This window comes from Teleopsis dalmanni, chromosome 2 (genome assembly GCF_002237135.1).
Source record: "Teleopsis dalmanni isolate 2A chromosome 2, ASM223713v2, whole genome shotgun sequence".
Taxonomy (NCBI): domain Eukaryota; kingdom Metazoa; phylum Arthropoda; class Insecta; order Diptera; family Diopsidae; genus Teleopsis; species Teleopsis dalmanni.
Genome location: NC_051847.1, coordinates 165,138,111 through 165,159,472, shown reverse-complemented (window position 1 = coordinate 165,159,472; position 21,362 = coordinate 165,138,111). Strand labels below are relative to the sequence as shown.

Here is a 21,362-nt window from a genome sequence, read left to right as displayed (position 1 = left end):
GCTATCAAACCGTACTGTACGCAAATATTATTGCAACTAAATTTGCTTCTTGCTCCTCTTCTCATCGACTCAGTGCGATTTAATGTTTATGGAGCAGCAAAGAAAGACTCTGGTAGAACCGTTTTCTATCGGAACTTTAAAATTCATAGTAGCAACGTTGTAATTACACAAACGATTCTTGTTTAGATTTATCTTTGCTAGGAATAAATAAAATTAAAATTTCAGCAAAACATTTGAAATAATTAAATTTTGTTTAAGTTAAAATGAGATGCATACTGTCAGAATCACTGAGTAATAACAAAATACGAAAGAGTGATTACAAAAAATGATTTGTAAAGTGAGGAAAAATAACCATTTTCAAGTTTTCATTCAATTATTGAATAGAAATATATAGAAATATTTATTTATTAAAAAGGTACCAACATATTAAACAAGCGTTGGAATAAATGTATCACTCCACACAAGGAAGAGACTGATTCTCATAAAAATTATTGACCGAGCGATATCTACTACTAAATAATGGTAGGTAATGAATGGTTGGTGCACCATTTGGTAAACCATTAGGGCATTTTTTGTTAGTGATTTCAAAGTTAATAAAAAGTAGAAACTTTTGAAGCTATTGACAATATAGTACATACTTTGAAGACAAAAGTCGACTGAACAAGTTAAAGACATTAAAAGAAGCGTTGGAATAAATTTATCACTTCAAATAGGATATATGTATATATTTCATTACAGATTAAAAAAATATGTTGTTTGAATTCCATGGTTATTATGAGTAGATGAAGTCAGACAGATACAGTCATGGTAACGGCAAAGGTAAAGTTGGTGCTCTTAATGTATGCAGTGTATTACGGAATAGAGTCGAATCTTATATAAAAAGTTAAGTTCTATGTTAGAGTTTTATTATTAAGGCTCAATCTTTGTCTTAGTTACACCAAAATGTATATAAAAAATTTTTATTTTTTTAACTAACTTATGAATTTATACATCACACAATAAGTTCGTAAGTTGGCTAATAAAACAACAGTTAAGTTAAGAGTTAAGAAAAATGTTGGTGCAACTAAGATAAAGATGAGCTCTATTGATTTAACTCTAACATACACACAAACTTCAGACTAAAACCAACAAATTTGTTATAATTCCGTTTATGTACTATATAAAAAGAAACTATTACTTTTAAAGCAAAAATCTCTACCCTTAGCGTTAGTGTTGGTTAACTTAAAAAAAAATTTCAAAAATTAAGAAGAAAATTAAACTTAAAATCTAGCATTATTCCTTAAAATAAAACTTAAATTATTTATAGGCTGTTTCATGTAATCAATTCTTACCAGATTTTTGTGTTGGTTTATGTTGGTCCTCCATAGCTGATTCAAAGAAACGCTTTTTGTCAGATACCGATTTAGGCACTTTAATTGGTTCTGTAGGTGATAACTGTAAATATAAATTCTATTAATTATGCACAAAAGCTATGAGGTTTTGAAATTTGTAAAGTAATATGTAATAATCAAATATAAGGGTAATCAAGAAAATATACTAAACAAAAAAAATAAAACCAAATATATATAACATATTTATATTGAAATACTGTAGTTTACATTATTCTTTTTTGAGGCGGATTGCACTTAACAAATTGAAAAATTACAGTTAAGAAAGGAATATAAAAGAGAAAAAGAGAATCAACTTTTATTTACATAAATTAAAAAAATAAATATTTTAATAATTGAAATCACTTCTCGTATATGAAGTAATTTTATCTCTAAGTTTAAACACATAGCAAAGAATTTATCCAACACAACTGACTGCACAAACAGTACAACCAACAACTGCTGAGGCAACAGATTATTTATCACCAAAGTCATCTCCTGTCGGTTTTACAGGTTTGCAACCATTTTTTCTTGTCCTTCATTTCACGTAGGATGCAATGGAATTGAGTGTAGCGAAATAAGAGTGTTACGAGTAGTTCCTATCGCATATCTGGCAAATACAACAGTGATAAAGTCGATAAAAAAAAAAGCAACGAAACCAATTTTAAGTAACATTCACTACGTTCAATAGATCTAGCAGTGCCTGAACTTCAGTACACATACTGACATACCAGCATACAGACGTGCAGGCGTACAGGCGTACTGGCATAAGGTAAACTATTAGAGCCGGAAGAGAAATGTAATTTAAAATCTGCTTCCCATCACGTTAAAGCATTACATCATCAATAATTGGACACCTAAAACACATTTACTTGAGTGGAAACTGTACAAACTGCACAAATTGCCAACCTACAGCAACAAGGAATACTACAAAGTGCAGGCGAACAAGCAACAAATTCTCATAAAAAGGGATAAAAAGGAGTATGAGTGACTTCACAAGAAATTAATTTCATAGCGGATTTTACTTTTTCAATTAAAAATGATACAATGCAGTTGAGATACTTCTTCAATAGAAATTTAATCAAAATCAATTGTTAGCAATAATTACAAGCCGGAATTGAATTGCAACTAAGATTTAATGGTAATAATCAACCAAAAGAAAACATGAGTTTCAGAATTAGTAGTAAATAATTAAATATATATAATAAAAATGTTGAACTATTATAAATGTTTACTTAAATAAATAAATATTACATTTTAAGAGTTATTAATAAAATACAACCAAAATTTAACCAAAAAAAATAACTTAAGTTTTAGAAGTATTAGGAAATAATTAAATTAAAATATTACAAATGTTTATTTATCTTAAAAAGTTTTACTTAAATAAATATAACATTTTAAGTGTTATCAATAAAATAAATATTTAACCAAAAAAAAACTTAAGTTTTATAAGTAGTATAAAATAATTAAATTAAAATATTACAAATGGTTATTTATCTTATATTTTTACTTAAATAAATAAATATTACGAATTAATTCATAGTTTACAGTTAATTTATAAATTAACTAAAATTTATGTTGTTGTCATTTCATTTTCATTCGAACTCTTCTAACCTTTAAATAGTTTCTTTTCGTCATAAGAAGCGTCATTCTCGGCAAAAAAAAAAAATTAAAATTAAAAAAATAAATATTACCTTTTATTTGTCTTTAATAAAATAAATAAAATTATATAAACAAAATTATAAAAACAAATTTAAATAGATAAAATTAAGCAAAATATACAGGATAATATATGGAGAATCATAAACATATTATATTATAAAGTTGTTCAATAAATTAGCAGTGCGCCATCTATTCATCAGTACTAAAACGTAAACTTCGAGGTTATTTTAATATTTTATCTTTCCTTAGAACATAACTAAAATTTAATTTTAACCATCTATTAATTTTTTATCAACATTCTATTTAAAATTGACATATTAATGTTAACACCGCATTTTTCCTCAAGTGTTTGATTAATAATAAATAAATTTGTACGTTTTTGTAGAAAAAAGGAGTACGTAGCTCATCTAAAAAGTCGATTAAGGGAAAACGGTTCCTGATAGAAGGGAATTCTGTTGATATTGATTACAAGATAATAAAGAAATGATATACGAAAAATTAAGTAAACAAAATTTTGTTTTAAATTTGCACAAAAATAAGGTTTTTTGCAATAATAAACACAAATGGGATTTTCTGCAAATCGAACAAAAATATTCCAATCAACTTCAAACCTTCATATTTTGCATTTTATTAGGAAAGTACAACTAATTACACATTAAATTAAAACATTTTTGAATAATTAAATTTATATACGGTTGGTTGAGTGCAGGAGATAATCACCAGATACTCTTAAGTATCTTAAGTATAAGTAAAAACTAGAATATATGATATATAAAACTAGGTTTATTCTCAAGCTACTGTTAATATAACTGAAGATAATTGTATGGACCATGTTCGAGACATGAGAATGTTTGTCAGAAGGTTTTCTGATACGTTGGAATTGCAAATAAGTTGCCAAATTATTTTTAGTAATTCAGTTTTTACTAATAAAAGCACAATTTTAAATAAATAAAAGGCTGAGAAATTTAATTCTCACTTTTGGATTAAAAACTTTAAAAGAATGATTATTATTCTTAACAAATATTCATTCAATGGTGGAGAGAGATTTTAACGCTAACAATCTAATACGATTAAATATCATACTTAGACATCTTTAGCAAATTTTTGTATGGATTTTGTATGGAAATTTTGTAAATGGAATATATTGTTGTTTATTAAATACAATAGTTAAATTCAATAGTCTAAACAATGCATTAAAAGAATTAGATTATTCTGATCAATATTACTTAAACAAGACAGTAATACAAATATTAACAAATTGACTAATAATGTAATTTATTTTACTTTTAAAAGAATAATTATAATATTCATTGTGTTTCCATTAAAATTAAAATAATTGTCAATAAATTATTATAATTATGAACTTCAAATATATTAAAGATAATACAAAATAAAATTAAATTGTACTAATTCATTAATATAACTAACTGCAACGCCTTTGAATAAAATATGTAATTCTTTTATATAAACAGATTTTGTTATATACAAAGATGTTTTAGTAAAAAAAATAATTTCTTTTAACAATTTTTAACTGCTGTATTATATTAAAAAATTTTTCTTTCTATATTTTTACTTTACCAAAAAAGTTTTAATATGTTCCTCTTTATATTAAATTTTTATAATACTTCTCTATATATATAATTTGATATGCTATAGTTTAAAATCACTGTAATATATAAAAATTCCGCTATAACATACCTGTTACTTATATAAGTCAATTAAAAAACAAATTTTCAAACCTAGAGGGCGCAGTGCTTTAATAAAAATCTACTACAATTTCAAACAGAAAAAAAATACAAAAAATAAATTATCAATTATTCTGTAATACTACGAAAAAAAAATTATAAGTAACAGACAGATAAAAACTAAGTACTCAACTGATTTTTAATTATTTTCAATTATTTACACTTCTGTACACAGTAAGGGAAAAAATTGTTAATAAAGCAAAAGGTAAAATAAACAATGAAAAAATTAAATTGCTGGGAATCTTTTTCACCTGTTCATGAATCAAAATTTTTCTAGTTATCATTACTTTTTTGTGAGATAAGACAAGAAATTTATTTATACATTTTACATAAAAAACCAGGTCTGCAATAATCACTCGTTCTTATCACAGCATTTTTTGTTTTGTTTATATTACACCATTCCGGTTAGCATTTCGCATAATAACTCTTAGTCACTATTAAGTAATTTCGAGTAATTTCCCTTTCTACAGCTAATTATTTAAGTTATCTACTCTTTTTAGGATAGGGTATTCAAATTTATTAGACTATATAAATTAGAACGCATTATTTAGTAGTTTTTATTTAATCTAATCAAAAAAGTAAAACTGTAACAAATGTATGCACATTAATTTTTTATTGTTTAATTACATTAATTATTTTTTTTTTGTTTTAAATTAATTGATTTAAAGAAAGAAATATTTTTATATATATAAAATAAAAAACTCATTATTAATTTTTTTAAACTAACTCGTCTAACTAATATTAGATATTTTTACACTATAGCATAACGCAAAACATTTTATAATTTTATAAAACTACTTTCAGAAAAATACTTTTTCTACTACTGATTTGTCATAACTAAAACTGTAATGATATTTTTAAATTTTATTATTTATAATAATTCTTTGCAGATTATTTCATTCAGGCATTTTATAAATTTCTTGATAAATATTTTCCTCATAAAACAGGAAAAACAAATTCAAAACAAAGTATATCTAAAAAGAACTGCATTGGAGACTCACAACTGTACTGAAGACTGAAGATGCAAATATGAAAGTATAGATATAGGAATAAGAAATGAAATTTTCCTATAGATTGCAATGTCAATATTGAAATTGACACTGCAGTAGATAGTTAAAATTATTTATAAAAATCTTATAAAAACTTTTTTAAAAATATATAAATAAAAACTTAATAAAATTCAGTTAAAAATTAAATAGAGAAATTGTTTAAATAATAAATACATTAAGACCGAAAAGTTTTCGGAAATTCTCATTTAAAATTCGCGCGCTGTATATTTTTCGATATTTTAAGTTTATGTAGTTTGGCAGCACTGTCCTTAATTACTATGCCAAAAATGAGCGCGATCTGTCAGACAGTTCGTTTACGGCAGCTGTTGAAACCAGTTCACCTCAGTAGTGCGTTGCGAAAAAAACAATGGAAAAAAATATTGAACAAAGAGTTTGCATCAAATTTTGTGTTTCGAACGAAATTTCGTGTGCAGAATCGTTGCGAATGCTACAAAAGGCTTATGGGGAATCAGTTTTATCGAAAACTCAAGTTTATGAGTGGTACAAAGCCTTCCAGGACGGTCGTACGACCGTCGAAGACATTTCGCAACGCACTACTGAGGTGAACTGGTTTCAACAGCTGCCGTAAACGAACTGTCTGACAGATCGCGCTCATTTTTGGCATAGTAATTAAGGACAGTGCTGCCAAACTACATAAACTTAAAATATCGAAAAATATACAGCGCGCGAATTTTAAATGAGAATTTCCGAAAACTTTTCAGTCTTAATGTATAAGTTAAAATTAAGAAAACAATATTTATATTTATGTAAACAATTATATTAAAAAACAGTAAAACAAATTTATAAATTTCTGATATCATTTATTTAATTTATATTTCCGGGAATTCAAAATCCGGCTTATAGAAGTAGGTTTTCTTCTTCTATGCACCGAGTTATACAATTTGTTTTTTTATATCGAATCATTCACATAACCCTTTATACTCTATAAATATAAAAATAATATTATATATTTCAAAAAACCAGCAAAAATAATTTATTAAATGCAAGTAAATATTTAATGCATAAAAAAAAATTAAAAACAAGAATATAAACATTATTAACATAGAAATAAATATTTAAAAATAAAAATATTAAAATAAATAAATAGAAATTTATATTATAAATAACTGTATAGAAAAAAATAATTAAATAAATATTATTAATTTTACCTAATTACTATTTAATTTAGAATTCAATAAATACTTTAATAAATCGGACATAATTTAATATTGTATAAAATAAATTAACATATTAATAAACAATACAATATAATATTATTTATACAATAATTTATTATTATTAATAAAAGCGTATAGGTGAGTATTAAAAAAATCTTTTTATTTTTTATAATATAAGTAACTTTAATAAATATAATAACAAAAATTAATTTAAAAAAAAATTAAGTTATAATTAAATATATTTAACACAAATTAATAAGTACAATTTTTTTAAATCATTTTAATAAAAAAATTAAAAGATCGAATGAAAATAAAGAAATAAAAAACAATAAACAGAAAATTATTAATGAAAAATAAAAATGTGTTATAAAAAATAGACACATAAATAAACAAATAAATGAAATTATGTGAAAAATAAACAAATATACATAATGAAGACTAATAAATTAAATTAAATAAAAGAAATAAAACATATTAAAACATATTTAAATTGATAAACTAAAATAAAAAAAATTAAATACCAAAATTTAAATAATGTAAATAAGTAAGAAAAAAGTAAGATAAAAAAAATAAAAATTAATAATATCCAAATAAATAAATATATAATTATAATTAAAAATATAATAATAAATAAATAAAACTTAACTATATAATAATATATAAATCAATAAATAAAACTTAACTATATAATTATGGAAAACGTTATTTTTTATTTTAATTTGATTTTAAAGTTTACTGTAGAGTTTACTGTTTACTGTACTTCATACCCAGTTTAAGTCATAAACCAAAGATTTGTTCAAAAATTTACAGTCAATATACAGTACTACAGGTACTTGATCACACAGGTACTTGAGTTTTTTGTTCCCCAATTAAATTATGTTTCAAGAATATTGTATAACTCACTGTGTAGCAAGAGCGATATAATCATGTTATAGTAGGAACATTCAATGAATGCATAACAGCACGTAATGGTACCGTGAATGAGTTATCACGATCAAGTGATCCCCACCCCTTTGAGTTATTTTTATAAAGGTAAGCGACATTGCTGATCAGCTATATTAAACTTATATACTGTATTACTTGCTCGAAACTTGGAGTTTCAAATTGTATTTTATTCGTTACAAATCATTCTCTAAGACAAAATTAATGCCATTTATAAATATCTACAAATATTTTGAACATAACTTTGATCTATATAATTACGACTGTGAATGAAAATAGTCGATGGGCGTACATAATGCTCCTAGAGTGTTTTCCACAATTGAGTGATCTCACTTTCCTAAATTATTTTCTAGTACGGTATATAATGTAGATATTAATTGGTGATCAACCATAATGACATATGTTTCAGATTTCAGAGATTATAAGTTCCAACTGCGTTTTATTTGATTTAATCCCATATCATATTTTAACACAAATTACATTCAATTATCTATAAATATTTTGAACATAACTATACTCTTTAAAATTGGTATAGTTTCACAATCGTGTGACCTTATCGCTCCGAATTGTTTTCTATTAGGAAACTTGAAGTTGCTGTCCAGCAATTTTAGTTTCAGATTGAATTTGGTTCACGTCAGATTGAATTCATATTCAAATATTTTTATAAGATATAATTATCTATAAATTTTGCGAACATTACTATGAATGCAATTGTTTCATTTCACTTTAAAAATCAAATTCATAAAAAGATACTTTTTATATAACAATATTCAATAAATAAATAAAATTAATATACATATTTATATTACAAATAGTGTTTGTGATAAAAATGAAACAATTTAGTTTTATAAAAGATCTCCATTTCGGCGTTAAATAAAACCAACCTAATATGTCACCTCACAACAAGGAATTTAGGAGGAGAAATAAAGAAGATATATATTTCGTTTTAATTCAAAAAACTTGCTTGCACTAATAAATTCATTATTAAATTAATTAAAAAAAACTTAATAGATAATTTAATTTAATCACAAATTATAATTTAAAATGTATTTGGACAACACAAAAGAAAACAAGAATTGTAAAAGAATAATATTTTATTTTTATTTTCTCGTTCAAAATTAATTCTCCAATAAACATAAACACAGGTATGTTAAGTGTATAAATATTATTGCTTAAAATTAAAGTCAAATATTCCGAAAGGGTAATAATTTCTAGACTATTTCTATAAAAAAAATATGTATATTTCCAAAGTACTAACTACATTTATACAAACACTATTAAAATTAAAGAAGTTTGGTATCAAACATTTAAAGAACAAAGGGCAAGGGGACGAGGGTAATAAAATTTAAGGAATAGTTCAAAACTAATTACAATTGTAAAAGAAAAGTGCAAACAAAATTCAATCCGCAGCGATTGGGTTACTAAATTTTTAATAAGCATAAATTTGTAATTTTTCTCCAAACACCCGAAAACCCAAAAAGAAGAAAGAAGAAACCCCGACCCATCATCTTATGTTGCCATATCAACGAAGTGTAACTCACTTGGTACGGAACTACTTCGCACTCTTAAGGGGAAAACTTCAATAAAACAGCGAAGTGTGCACTTTATTTCATAAATTATGTTTCCTACTAATTTTGAATAAAACAGAAAGTACACAAGGAGGAACAAAGATTTATTTAGTTATCCACATCCAACAGCATTTGAATTTGATTTTAATTAACATTATTGCAACGGCACGGCAATGGTCATGACGACTTTGCCCCGCATACTTTTCGCTGTAAAATTGAAAAGGTACCGTCATGCAATGGAAATGGATATGGATTAGATTTGGTACATGAGTATGCGTTAATACTGTTACCCAGGGTAACCGAGGTGTTAAATTGATGACAAAGTGTTAGATATTAATTAATATGTGCTATGAAGCAGTTACGTGGCTTACGTGATAAAGAAAAACTTTATGAACTTTTTCACAGTTTTCTCATTTTATTTTTTCCCTCTAAGTTTTGTTAGTACTGCCTCTCTCTCAGTAGCGCCGTCGTTGCGAAACCGCATTCAGTCAGTATCCAGTATTGTTTTTCAATCAAAAAATTTCAGAAGCCAATTTAAATTTATACAATGATATTAAGCAGGTCGTCGACAAGGACACAAAATAATCCTTGCCTCAAAAATTAGCATCTTAATTAAAACGAAACTTTTCTGGTACTCTGCCTGTTAATACTGTTAACCCATTTTTATTTTATTACGAATTTTGACCTATTTCGGATTACCTAAAAGCAATTAAAAACTTTTCTAAGCCCACCACTTTGCTTGCAAATAAGCAATACAAATAAATAAATAAATAAATAAATGTTTAATGGAAATATATCTCGACCAGAGGAAGTTGGAAAGTTGGAAAGTTGATGTAATAAAGAAAACCAACGAAAAGTGAAGCCACAAATGGCACAACAATTACTTTGGACATTTAAATGACGAAAGTGATAACAACTTCAGCGATTAGTTAGCTTCGTCACTGCTCAGCGTAAGCCGCAACGTAGCACACTAAACACTTAAGCTGAGCAGTTTGGAATATTGGATGGGAAATGCAATCATACAGTTGTTTCCTTTCCGGTAGGTGGGGAGGAAGGTAGATTTACAAAGTGTGCTACAGATTGTTTTTTCAGTGATGGTGACGAAAGATCTAATTGTGGTTGTGACTGTGAATGCAATTTCATGTTACGAACTCCTAAAGGTGGTGGTGGTGCCGTGCGTAATTTGTTTGGTTTAACTGGTCTTTTGGGAGGCAAAGGTGGTGGTGGTGGAGAAGTTGAGGCACGACAAGATAAGGAAGTGTCACTGCTACGTCGAGAATCGAAAAATGAAGTGTTACTGTAGATAGCCTCTTCTTCTATTGTGGAATATATTTCTTCAGCAGTCTCATAGTATGAGGATGCATTAAAGGTACGCTGCAGTGATGAGGTGGATGAGTCAATTGAGAAACTGGAGGATGTGCCAATGGTGGAAGTAGAGACACCTAATGATTGTGAAGTGTTTTGATAATTGTTACTACTAATTTTCAAAAGTGAAGAAGTCGAAATGGGTTCACTAGAGTTTTCTGCAATTATTTCAGATATTGCAGGAAATTGCATTGATATGTAAGATGGAGTAATTGGTGTTGATGGCGTAACAGTTGTAGTAGCTTTTGGAACAGTTGTTGTTGTACTGTAGCTTGTCATTATGTTAGCGGAAGGTAAAACCACCTTCGGAGTTTGATTTATATTGATAGTAGGTGTATTTGGTGTTGCGGGAATATCAGGATGTTGTTGTAGCCCATTGGGTTCACTCACCAAAGCACGTTGATTTAATTGCATTTGTGTGGACTGTACTGGATTCGGCTGTGGCGCTTGTTGTTGCTGTACATAGAATGCAGTTGATGTAGGACTACTGCCGGTGAAAAACACTGGCGTTGAAGCAAGCGATGGTGATTGTGATGTGGAGGAAGAAAACTGTGTTTGTGGCAGTAACACATAACCACCTATACTAAGGAGGGGTTGTTGGGTAGTTGTATTAAAAGTATTTGTACTAGTTGATAGGATTTGTCCTGTGAGGACATGTGTAGTGTTAGGTTGTTGTGGCTGTGGTAAGTTTGTGTATTGTACAGGAAGTATTTGAGCTGTGGGAAAAATTTGTGATGGTGACGGATGGCTTATAAGTGAAAACGTTGGTGTTACTGATGAAAAATCCAATCGCTTCTGCGGGTTAGCATTTGAAATAGGGGAAGAAATAGAGGCATTATTAGTAGTTGAAGATTCGCTGTCACAAATTGAACTACTATCACATGCTACATTAGCTGAGAGAGGCAAAGTGGGTAGTGGTGGCAATGGTAAGTCAATATTATCATCTGAACTATCTAAAAATGGATTTACCGATTTATTGATGCCTGCATACGCCGGCACTGCTGGAGCATTTTCGTTGGGTACACCTAATTCTGGAACCAATGTTTTGCTACGTAATTGATTACGTAGATCATTTTCCTTCAAAAGTATGATGCGATGTTCTTCTTCAGAAACCAGTATATTATTTGGAGAGTTCTCATGTATAAATTCATGCGGACGTTTTTGAGCTGGTGGAATTTCAGGAGCTAATGGTGGCAATACTTCAAGATAGTGAGGTTCATCCGCTGTGCTTGAAGGAGAAGTTTTCTTTGGCATTGTCGAAAAATTAATTGGAGGTGGTGGCGGACTTTCACGTGGACGTAAAGGACTACGCGGTGTAGAAACTCTCATAGGTAATTTATTTGTTTGAGAAGCTGGTTGCGTGACTGGAGTTTGCGGTCTGTGAACCTCTTGTATTGTGTTTGTTGTAATATCGTGCTCAAATACAGCGAAATCACCATGTCCAACGTCGGTATTTTGAAATGTTTCCAATGCATAATTATGAACAATTTCAGCTTTTTTTAGTTTTGGTTTCGGTAATAATGGTGGTGGGATTTTAGGTTTAGTACCGGTTGAACTTGCAACTAGATTTCCAGTAGACATTGATTGAGCATTAGAAAACATTGTAGGAGAAGAACGGGTATTATTTATCGAACGATTGTTTGACAAAAGATCTTCATTTGATTTTGAACCCGAACCAAAGAAAAACTGCTCACGTGGTGACTTTAAGGCAACTGGCGATTTTGATATTGCTTTTGCTATTTCAGTATATTCATCAGTTTTACTCTTGTCTAAATAAGCTTCACGGAAGGGATTATCTCTTTCAATTTCAGTAGATACTAACACTTTTTCGGGTGGTGGTGGCGGACTTCTATAACCTTTATTTGAAATATTTGGTGATGGTGAACGCATTGCATGTTGAAGTACGGGCGAATCAATTTCTTTTATTCGAGCTACTGTGGGAGTAATAGTTGTTGGTTTCATTGGACGGTTCGATCTTTCTAATGTTGAATTATTAGAAGAGGACGGACTCGAAGATCTCAAAATACCCTTACGCGGATAGCGAGTACGAGCGGTATTGTATTCTTGTTCTGAGTCATAAAACCGATTATAACTTTCTGGTGTACGTGAACTTTCGTAATCTGATTTTGATCTTTCATCACCGCTTAAATCAAAGCTAACAGATTTTCGATGACCCCCATAGGATGTTGAAGATAAGTCAGGTGAACTGCATTGCTTACCATAACTAGGTCTGTACGTTTTATAATCACTTTCAGAATCACTTGTATAACGTGGCATAGAACGTGCTTTCTCATAGAAATCGGAGTCAGTATCTATTTGATCTGGTGTATTAGATGTTAGTATGTTCGATTCTTGCTCAGATTGATTCTCATAAGCATCTACATCATCGTTATTATCAATATTATTGTCTACATCGTCATCATCATCGTCATCGTCGTCGTCATCGTCATCGTCATCATCAATTATATATACAGCTTCAGCTTTTGTGGCCTTTTGTTTTAAATCTTCAAGAGCGGCATCTTTCAATATACGTTGATTTTGCACCATTTTTTTATATTCAAAGCGTGGATCATCTTTTCGATTCTGATAAGTTGCATCAAAATTTTTTAAATTTTACAATATTTTAGCAAAAATTATTTATTGTTATTCTAAAAATTGTGCTATTAGCTCAACAGAAACAAAAGATTTTTTTCACAAACATATACAATAATTAGACTAAATGCGTTCAGATTTGCATATATTTGTGTGCTGAGACTTTATGGAGTTGTTGTGTGAGACCAATATTTTTGTGCATCTATGTAAGTGGGTTAATGTCTTGGAAACATTGTTAAAGCACAGATGAATGCTTTAATGCCAGTGAATTTTAAATGTGCAAAAATGAGTCGAAACAACACAAACTTGATAATGAAACAGTAAAATGTTCTGATATTTTTTGTACGTAAACCAATTCCACTTACCAATCTTAAAACACTTTAAAATAAAATTATAAAACAGTAACAAAAGGATTTTATTTAATTTGATTTGATTTGTCAAATTTTTTAAGTGAAAATAGAAAAGCTGAAGCCAAAACAATAACAAATTAAGCAAACGATTCACAAATATGCAATTTACCTAAGAACATTTACTAATAGAACTCAGATAAACTGTCGTATCTTTACTCAAAATGAATTCTTAAATGAAATCACTTTAAAACAAAAGACTTTTATTGTTTTAATATTTAATAAATTTACAAAACAATTTCTTTTTACATCTGATGTCGGAAATTGAAATGATAAAAAAAAATTACATTAAGTTAACTTGACAAACAGTTTACGTTAGTTTATCATATAATAAATTCCAAATTTATTTATTTTTTTTTTTTTGTAATAGTAAATTTATACCAACAATAAAAACATTTAAATTTTTTTTTTAAATATTAACAATCAATTTTTTTTTTATTATTTATACAATATTGGACCATAAATATTTATTTATTTATTTTTTTTAACAATTAACGAAAATTTTTAAAGGAAATATTTTCCCAATAAAATTCGTGCTGTTACATTATAGGAAGGATTTTTTATTGTTTTCATTACTAATAAATTTTTAATTTGCCTATATATGTACATATATACACCAACAACAATTTAATTGAGATAATTTTGTTTAAGACTCAAGATATGCAATTGAAAACTTTAAAAGGTGCTTGTTGAATTTTTCATATTTTTTATCATCATTATTACAAGTTTTTTTTTCTTTTTTTGGAAATTTAAAAAGGATAAGAATTCTTTTTTATATTAATAAGAAATCATAATCAAAAGAAAGCTATTCATCTATTTGTTAGGAACTATATAGTTTCCATAGTACTTTAAAATAATAAAAAAAAAATATATATAATACCATTTGAAATTTTACAAATTTCAAAAAATTAATATTTCGCATTTTATAAGATTTTAAAAGGATCCATTTAACTATATCAATAGAAACCTACTTTATCAGGATATTTCATACATCACTTATTTAAGTATCAATATTTGAGACATATATTTTACTGTAGAAGTTTCTTAAAATATTTAAATTAGGGATAGTAATTAATAGTTGCATTTTGTTTTTAATCATATTATCAAATAATTTTTGAAACCATTGAAATATTTATGACACTCAGGGCATATATAAGTATATTGCAATAGTACTGAGTCAAACGGATATGAGTTCCGTTCTACTTATTTATATTTGTATATATAAATGCATATAGTGATTTAATATCTTGTATAGTATAAAATATTTATTGTATGAGAGAAGGAAACAACACTTTGTACACATAATACAGTTTTCTAATTGAATAGAAAATTTACTTGACACTCAACAACAAATTTTAACAAAAGAAAATTTTTGTTATATTTTAAGTCACATTTACATATAATTATTTTTATTTTTTTTTTATTTAATAAGTTTAAGCTTCAAGAAAAGGAAAAATATTTCCTCCGTTAAACTAAGTATTCATCAGTCTTATAGTTAAAAACATCCGCTTGTTAAGCAAGACTTTGATCAGAGTTCTGCAATGAAATCGGCATAAAGAGAAGAACAAAAAGAAAGAATCGAAAAAGGAAGAGAATTGTTATATTAAATAAAAAATCATAGTTTTTTTAAATTTAGAAAATTATTTTAATTTTATGTATGCAAAATTTGTTAAAGTACACATCAAAACGACAGCCAATTAAGAATTTTTAATTTAAAATTGAAAAAAAATTGAAGAAAATTGTAAATTCATACTCGGAAAAAATACACAGAGATATATATAGAGAATAAAATTAAATTTTTAGTTTAACGGGAATCAGTTAAATACATAAGTATATATACTAAGCGAAGGATTATATAAAATTTTCATGCTTACACATATAAATTAATAGAATAAAATTAAAATAGAAATAGTTATTAACAATTTTAATTTGAATTGTCTAAAATATGATTATTACTTTAAATTTAATAGTTTTATATCTTAATACTTAATGTATGCCTTGCAATTGATTAATATATAAGGAATTGTTTACATATTTGTTATTTTTATTTAATACTCTGCCACTTATTTATTTTATTATTGGCGTTATAAATACATACAATATTTCTTTTATATTTTGTTTTATTAATTTATAATTAAATTTATATATATATATTGATTTTATTGTATTTTCATTTTATTTATTTATATATATTTTACGTTATTATATTTTTTTCAAATTTTTTATTTTTTACAAATTTTTTATTTTTTTTATTTTGTTTTTATTCATTTTATTTTTTTTTATTTTTGTTTATTTATTTCTTTTTGTTTTTATATTTATTTTTATTTCTTTTTCAATGTTCTTTGTTTTTTATTAATTTTATTTATTATTTTTAATTTTTTTGAATTATTTTTATTTATTTTTAATTAATTTATTATTTATTTTAATATTTTTATTTTTTTTTATTTTTTTTTATTTATTTTATTTTTAATTTTTTTTATTTTTTTTTTATTTTTTTTTATTTACATTAATTTATTATTTTTGTTAATTTTTTATTTATTTAATTTATTTTCATTCAGTTTTAATTTTTTTTTTTTTTTTTTTCTTTTTTTCATTTGTTTATTATTTTTTTTTTTATTTTATTTTTTATTGTTTTTTTTTTTCATTTTTTATTTATTTTTAATTTATTTTTTATTTATTTTTCATTTAGCTTTAATATATTTTGTATTTATTTTTTTTTATTTTTAATATATTTTTTATTTATTTTTTATATTATTTGTAAATTATGTTTAATTAATTTATTTATATTTAATTTCTTTTCAATTAAATAATTTTTGAAATTTAATTTTAATATAATTTTTATTTTCATTTGTATTATGTTATTTATTTTAATTTTTTTACCTTACTAACAATGTGACATAGTCTTAGAAAGGGGGAAAAGGGTCTAAAATAACAATAACTTGCGCTGCGTAATACTTAAACGTTTCTAATAATATTAACTATGGTAAAATATTTTACTACAAAAATATATTTAAATAAATAAAAACTAATTATCACTTAATATATTTTTATTGTTTGAAGGCTTTTTGTGGACCTAAAAAATTCAGTTGTTATAACGCTCCATCCTGAACACAAAATCAATTTTGATATATAGATGTATTTGTAAATGAAATAACTATAAAAATTAATTAAAAAAAGAAGCTTTCCTTATATAAAGGTTACAAAGAACCTTTAAATAACAATAGAATTATTATCGATATAAAAAATAAACTCAAAGCAATTAATATATTTTAAAATAAAATAAAATTTAAAAAAAGAAATTATTTTCACCAATTGATTGATTTTACATCTGATATAGATAAGTACTTCTTACTTTAAGAATGAAGCCGTAGTTCAAATGTGCCTATAAATTAAGGTACAAAAATACGAAGAATTAGATTGCAACCAGTCTATATGTAGTATATATATAGATCGCTTCATACGACAGAGTCAGTACTTATGGAATTTTTCAAACCAAATCCAGAAGGTATAAAAAATACATTGTTATTATACATTCAACGATGACAAGCAGAAGTAACAAATTTCGGACTGACTGAGCATAGTTCTAGTTTCTCCGACCAACGTCAAGAACCTCAAATCAGCGTGAAATAAATAATATTTTGTTTGATATTTTTGGAAAAAAGTCTGTTTATAATTAAATGACTGACTATATTCCCGATATGAGAAAAATTTGGTCAAAGTAAGGTCCTTTACCAACTTTCAGCTCTCCATAATTCAAAGTTGTTTTCAGTCCCTTGATTAAATAATTTCATATTGAATTTATTGTTACAGCCCGAAAGCAAATCCACAATATTAGTGGATTTGATGATGGGAAGTAGGATTAATGGGTGAGAATAAGATTCAATTATAATTTAAAATAATGAAAAATAATTTAATAACAATATAAACATTAAACATAAAACTGTATAATTTAAATATTGTCTACAAATAATTTTTGAAATATAAAACTAGACGAAATACTTAATTTTTTTTTTTTTAAATAAATTTATAATAATTTTTTCTTTAAATAATATGGTGTGATCAAAATATAACAATAATTTTAAAAATACCCTCCCGGTACCATTTTTAATAAATGGAGTCTTTTTGTGTATTGGTTGCACCTTAAATGCTGCAATGTCAATTTGTGTCGGATTAAAATTTTTTGTTAAAAATAAAATTATTGCAGCGAAGTATTTGAAATGTTAAACAAAAAAGTTTGAAGAAGTAATAAGCACTTTCAAAAATACATTTATATAAATATATTGCTAGATCTGAATATCATTAACAAGACCATCAATAATTGAAACGCGGAAAAAATTTATCAATTTGTACTTACTAATAGATGAGTTACTATTTATGTGCTAAGAAGAAGAGGTCGTGCCATATCATGTCATAAGAGGTCATAGAATAGGTTATATGGCTCTTCTCAAGCGATTTTCATAACAACAGTTTCTTCAACAATTCAATACGATAAAGAACATTACTGTAATTGAAACCATCTGTTACTTTAAATGAGAAGGTTCTCAACATTAAAAATGAAACACGGAAAATCTTAGAGCGAACTCAAGACGTTACAATAGTCTTTTCAATCGCTGGAAATGGAAATTTCGATCGCGTAAGTACATAATATCAAAAGTCTACGGACTACTTTAAAGTTAATGAAGTAGCATTACATTATAAATAAAATTAAAAATTCTCATTACTTTTTGATCACACCTTATACACTTATATACTAATTTATTTGAACTAACAACCAAATTTTTTAATTTAAAATGCTATTTATTATATTAACAAAAATTATGAGTAACTTAGTTTTTTCATTATTTTGTTACCCTAATTTTTATTATAGAGAAATATGTTAGAAATGTTGTTATGGCAGGTATATTTCTTGTTGAAACATATTTTAATATCAATTGAAATACTACAAAAAAAAATCTCTATGGTTAGTTTTATGAGGTGTATTAACACGTTTTTTTTATTTTCCACACATATAATTCAAATCATAATACAACTAATTTTAAACACAAATATAAATAACATCATTATATATTTTATATTTAGTTTCTGTATTTTTTTCCTTTAATTATATTTATTTTTAACTTACTAAAACCAAAAGCACTTACTCAAGTAGCTTTTTCCAACTGTCTCAAGCACTGACACACTTTTCATACTTATGATGTACTTATAAAACGATTTTGCTAAGGTCTAACCTTTGCAAATAAGTAGGCTTTATATGGAACATTTAGTTTTTAATTTAAAATTTTTTTACTATACAAAAAAAAATTTTTATTTTCCTTAAATTTAGTTTTAATTCTTCAATACGGTGCTTACGAATTAAAAAGAATTTTTAAAAAAAACGTAAAATAAAACACACAATTTTTTTAAATCGCAGAATATTAACTTTGTTTTTAAGAATCGTAATACCTATTCCATATTGCGAAGGAAACATATAACGTCTTACTAACCCCACTATTCGAAATTAAGTTCCATTTTAGAAAAGCAAAATAAATCAATAACAAAACAATTGACAATAAGGCAATAAGGCAACACTGGCAACATAAAAAAATTTAATTAGATTTTTCCAAAAATTTTTTTAAGATTTGCAGTACCGTGAAATGAGTACGAAAACACAAAAAAAAAACAAAATCAAGAACAATTATTATGAAGAATGACATTTAAAGTGCAGACATGAATTTTATACATAACTATAACTAATAATAACGATAATTAACGAACATTTTTAGACAAATTACGTGAATTAGAGACGAACACTAAAATAATAAATAATTTATTAAAAATAATGTAACACACAGTGAATGAAAAGTGAATGTTTAAATTGGGTTAAGTTTAACATTTTCCAGTACATTTAAGTGTCTTTTAACTTTGTTTAGAAATTTTATTTAACGATATATGCACAACGACATATAGTGACAATGCAACAACACAAAACGGTTATGATAAAAAAATAAACAAAAACTAAGAATTTAAAATTTAACATACCTGTTCATTTTGCTGTTGTGGCATTTCCGGTTGTTTTTCATTTGTAGTAACTTTAGAACTCTTTGAAAGGGACGACTCTGTAGGTTTTGTAGTCACAGTTGGAGATATAGGCGGCACTGTAGCTGTTGCAGCTGGTGGTGTGGCTGCGTGTGATGTTGGTTGTTGTTGTTGCTGCTGCTGCTGTTGTTGTTGTTGTTGTTGAATAGGTGGATTAGTATCTAGTGTGTGCTTCGATATAACAACTGTTGTAGTCTTTTGAATTTTATCTTGGTCATGATGCTCAGATGGTGATTTTGGTGGAACTGTGGTAAATGCATCAGCAGCACGAACAATTTCTAACACCTGTAAAGTTAAGCATTTAATATTATAAAATTATTTTATTTTTTTTTTAAATTAGCATTTAAAAAAAAAAATCAGATAAAATATATAAATTAAGAATTGAATTACCATTTTTTATAAATTTATTATTTATTAGAAATTATAATAAAATGTGATATAATATAATAAAATACAATATAATAATTATTTATTATTAATTTAAAATTTAACATACATTGTGACCGAAAAGTTTTCGGAAATTCTCATTTAAAATTCGCGCGCTGTATATTTTTCGATATTTTAAGTTTATGTAGTTTGGCAGCACTATCCTTAATTACTATGCCAAAAATGAGCGCGATCTGTCAGACAGTTCGTTTACGGCAGCTGTTGAAACCAGTTCACCTCAGTAGTGCGTTGCGAAAAAAACAATGGAAAAAAATATTGAACAAAGAGTTTGCATCCAATTTTGTGTTTCGAACGAAATTTCGTGTGCAGAATCGTTGCGAATGCTACAAAAGGCTTATGGGGAATCAGTTTTATCGAAAACTCAAGTTTATGAGTTGTACAAAGCCTTTCAGGACGGTCGTACGACCGTCGAAGACATGCCGAAAAAACCAGCCAAAGTCGCTCGTAAATCAAGGCAATGCTGATTGTTTTCTTCGATATTCGTGGTGTGGTGCATCATGAATTCGTCCCTGAAGGACAAACAGTCAATAAAGCCTATTATTTGACTGTTTTAAGACGTTTGCGTGAAAATATCCGCCGTAAACGGCCTCAATTGTGGAAGGATAATTCATGGATTTTTCATGACGATAATGCTCCCTCGCACCGAGCCAACATTATCAACGATTTTAAGGCCAAACATTCAATAAATACCATCGAACAGCCCCCGTATTCACCTGATCTTGCACCGTGTGACTTTTTCCTGTTTCCCAAACTCAAATTACCACTCAGAGGAACGCGTTTTGAATCCATAGAAGACGTAAAACAGAATTCGCAGAGGAAACTCAAAGCCATACCGGAAAGCGCCTATAAAAAATGTTTTGATGATTGGAAGAAACGTTGGCATTTGTGTATCGCTTCTAATGGAGCATATTTTGAAGGAGATAAAATAAATATTGATGAGGATAAAGAATTTTGCGTTTTATTTA

General features: G+C 26.5%; 1 protein-coding gene across 1 annotated transcript in view; it reads right to left on the bottom strand.

Annotated features, from left to right (window-relative positions):
- Nucleotides 1-13,335, bottom strand: part of LOC119682562 — a gene marked incomplete at its 5' end in the record, with an annotated part of 37,471 nt that extends 24,136 nt beyond the window's left edge. Inside the window, 2 exon segments of the mRNA XM_038096033.1 lie at nucleotides 1,332-1,434; nucleotides 11,267-13,335. Of these exon segments, the coding sequence (XP_037951961.1) occupies nucleotides 1,332-1,434; nucleotides 11,267-13,335 (2,172 nt within the window).
- Between the last annotated feature and the right edge of the window lie 8,027 nt (nucleotides 13,336-21,362).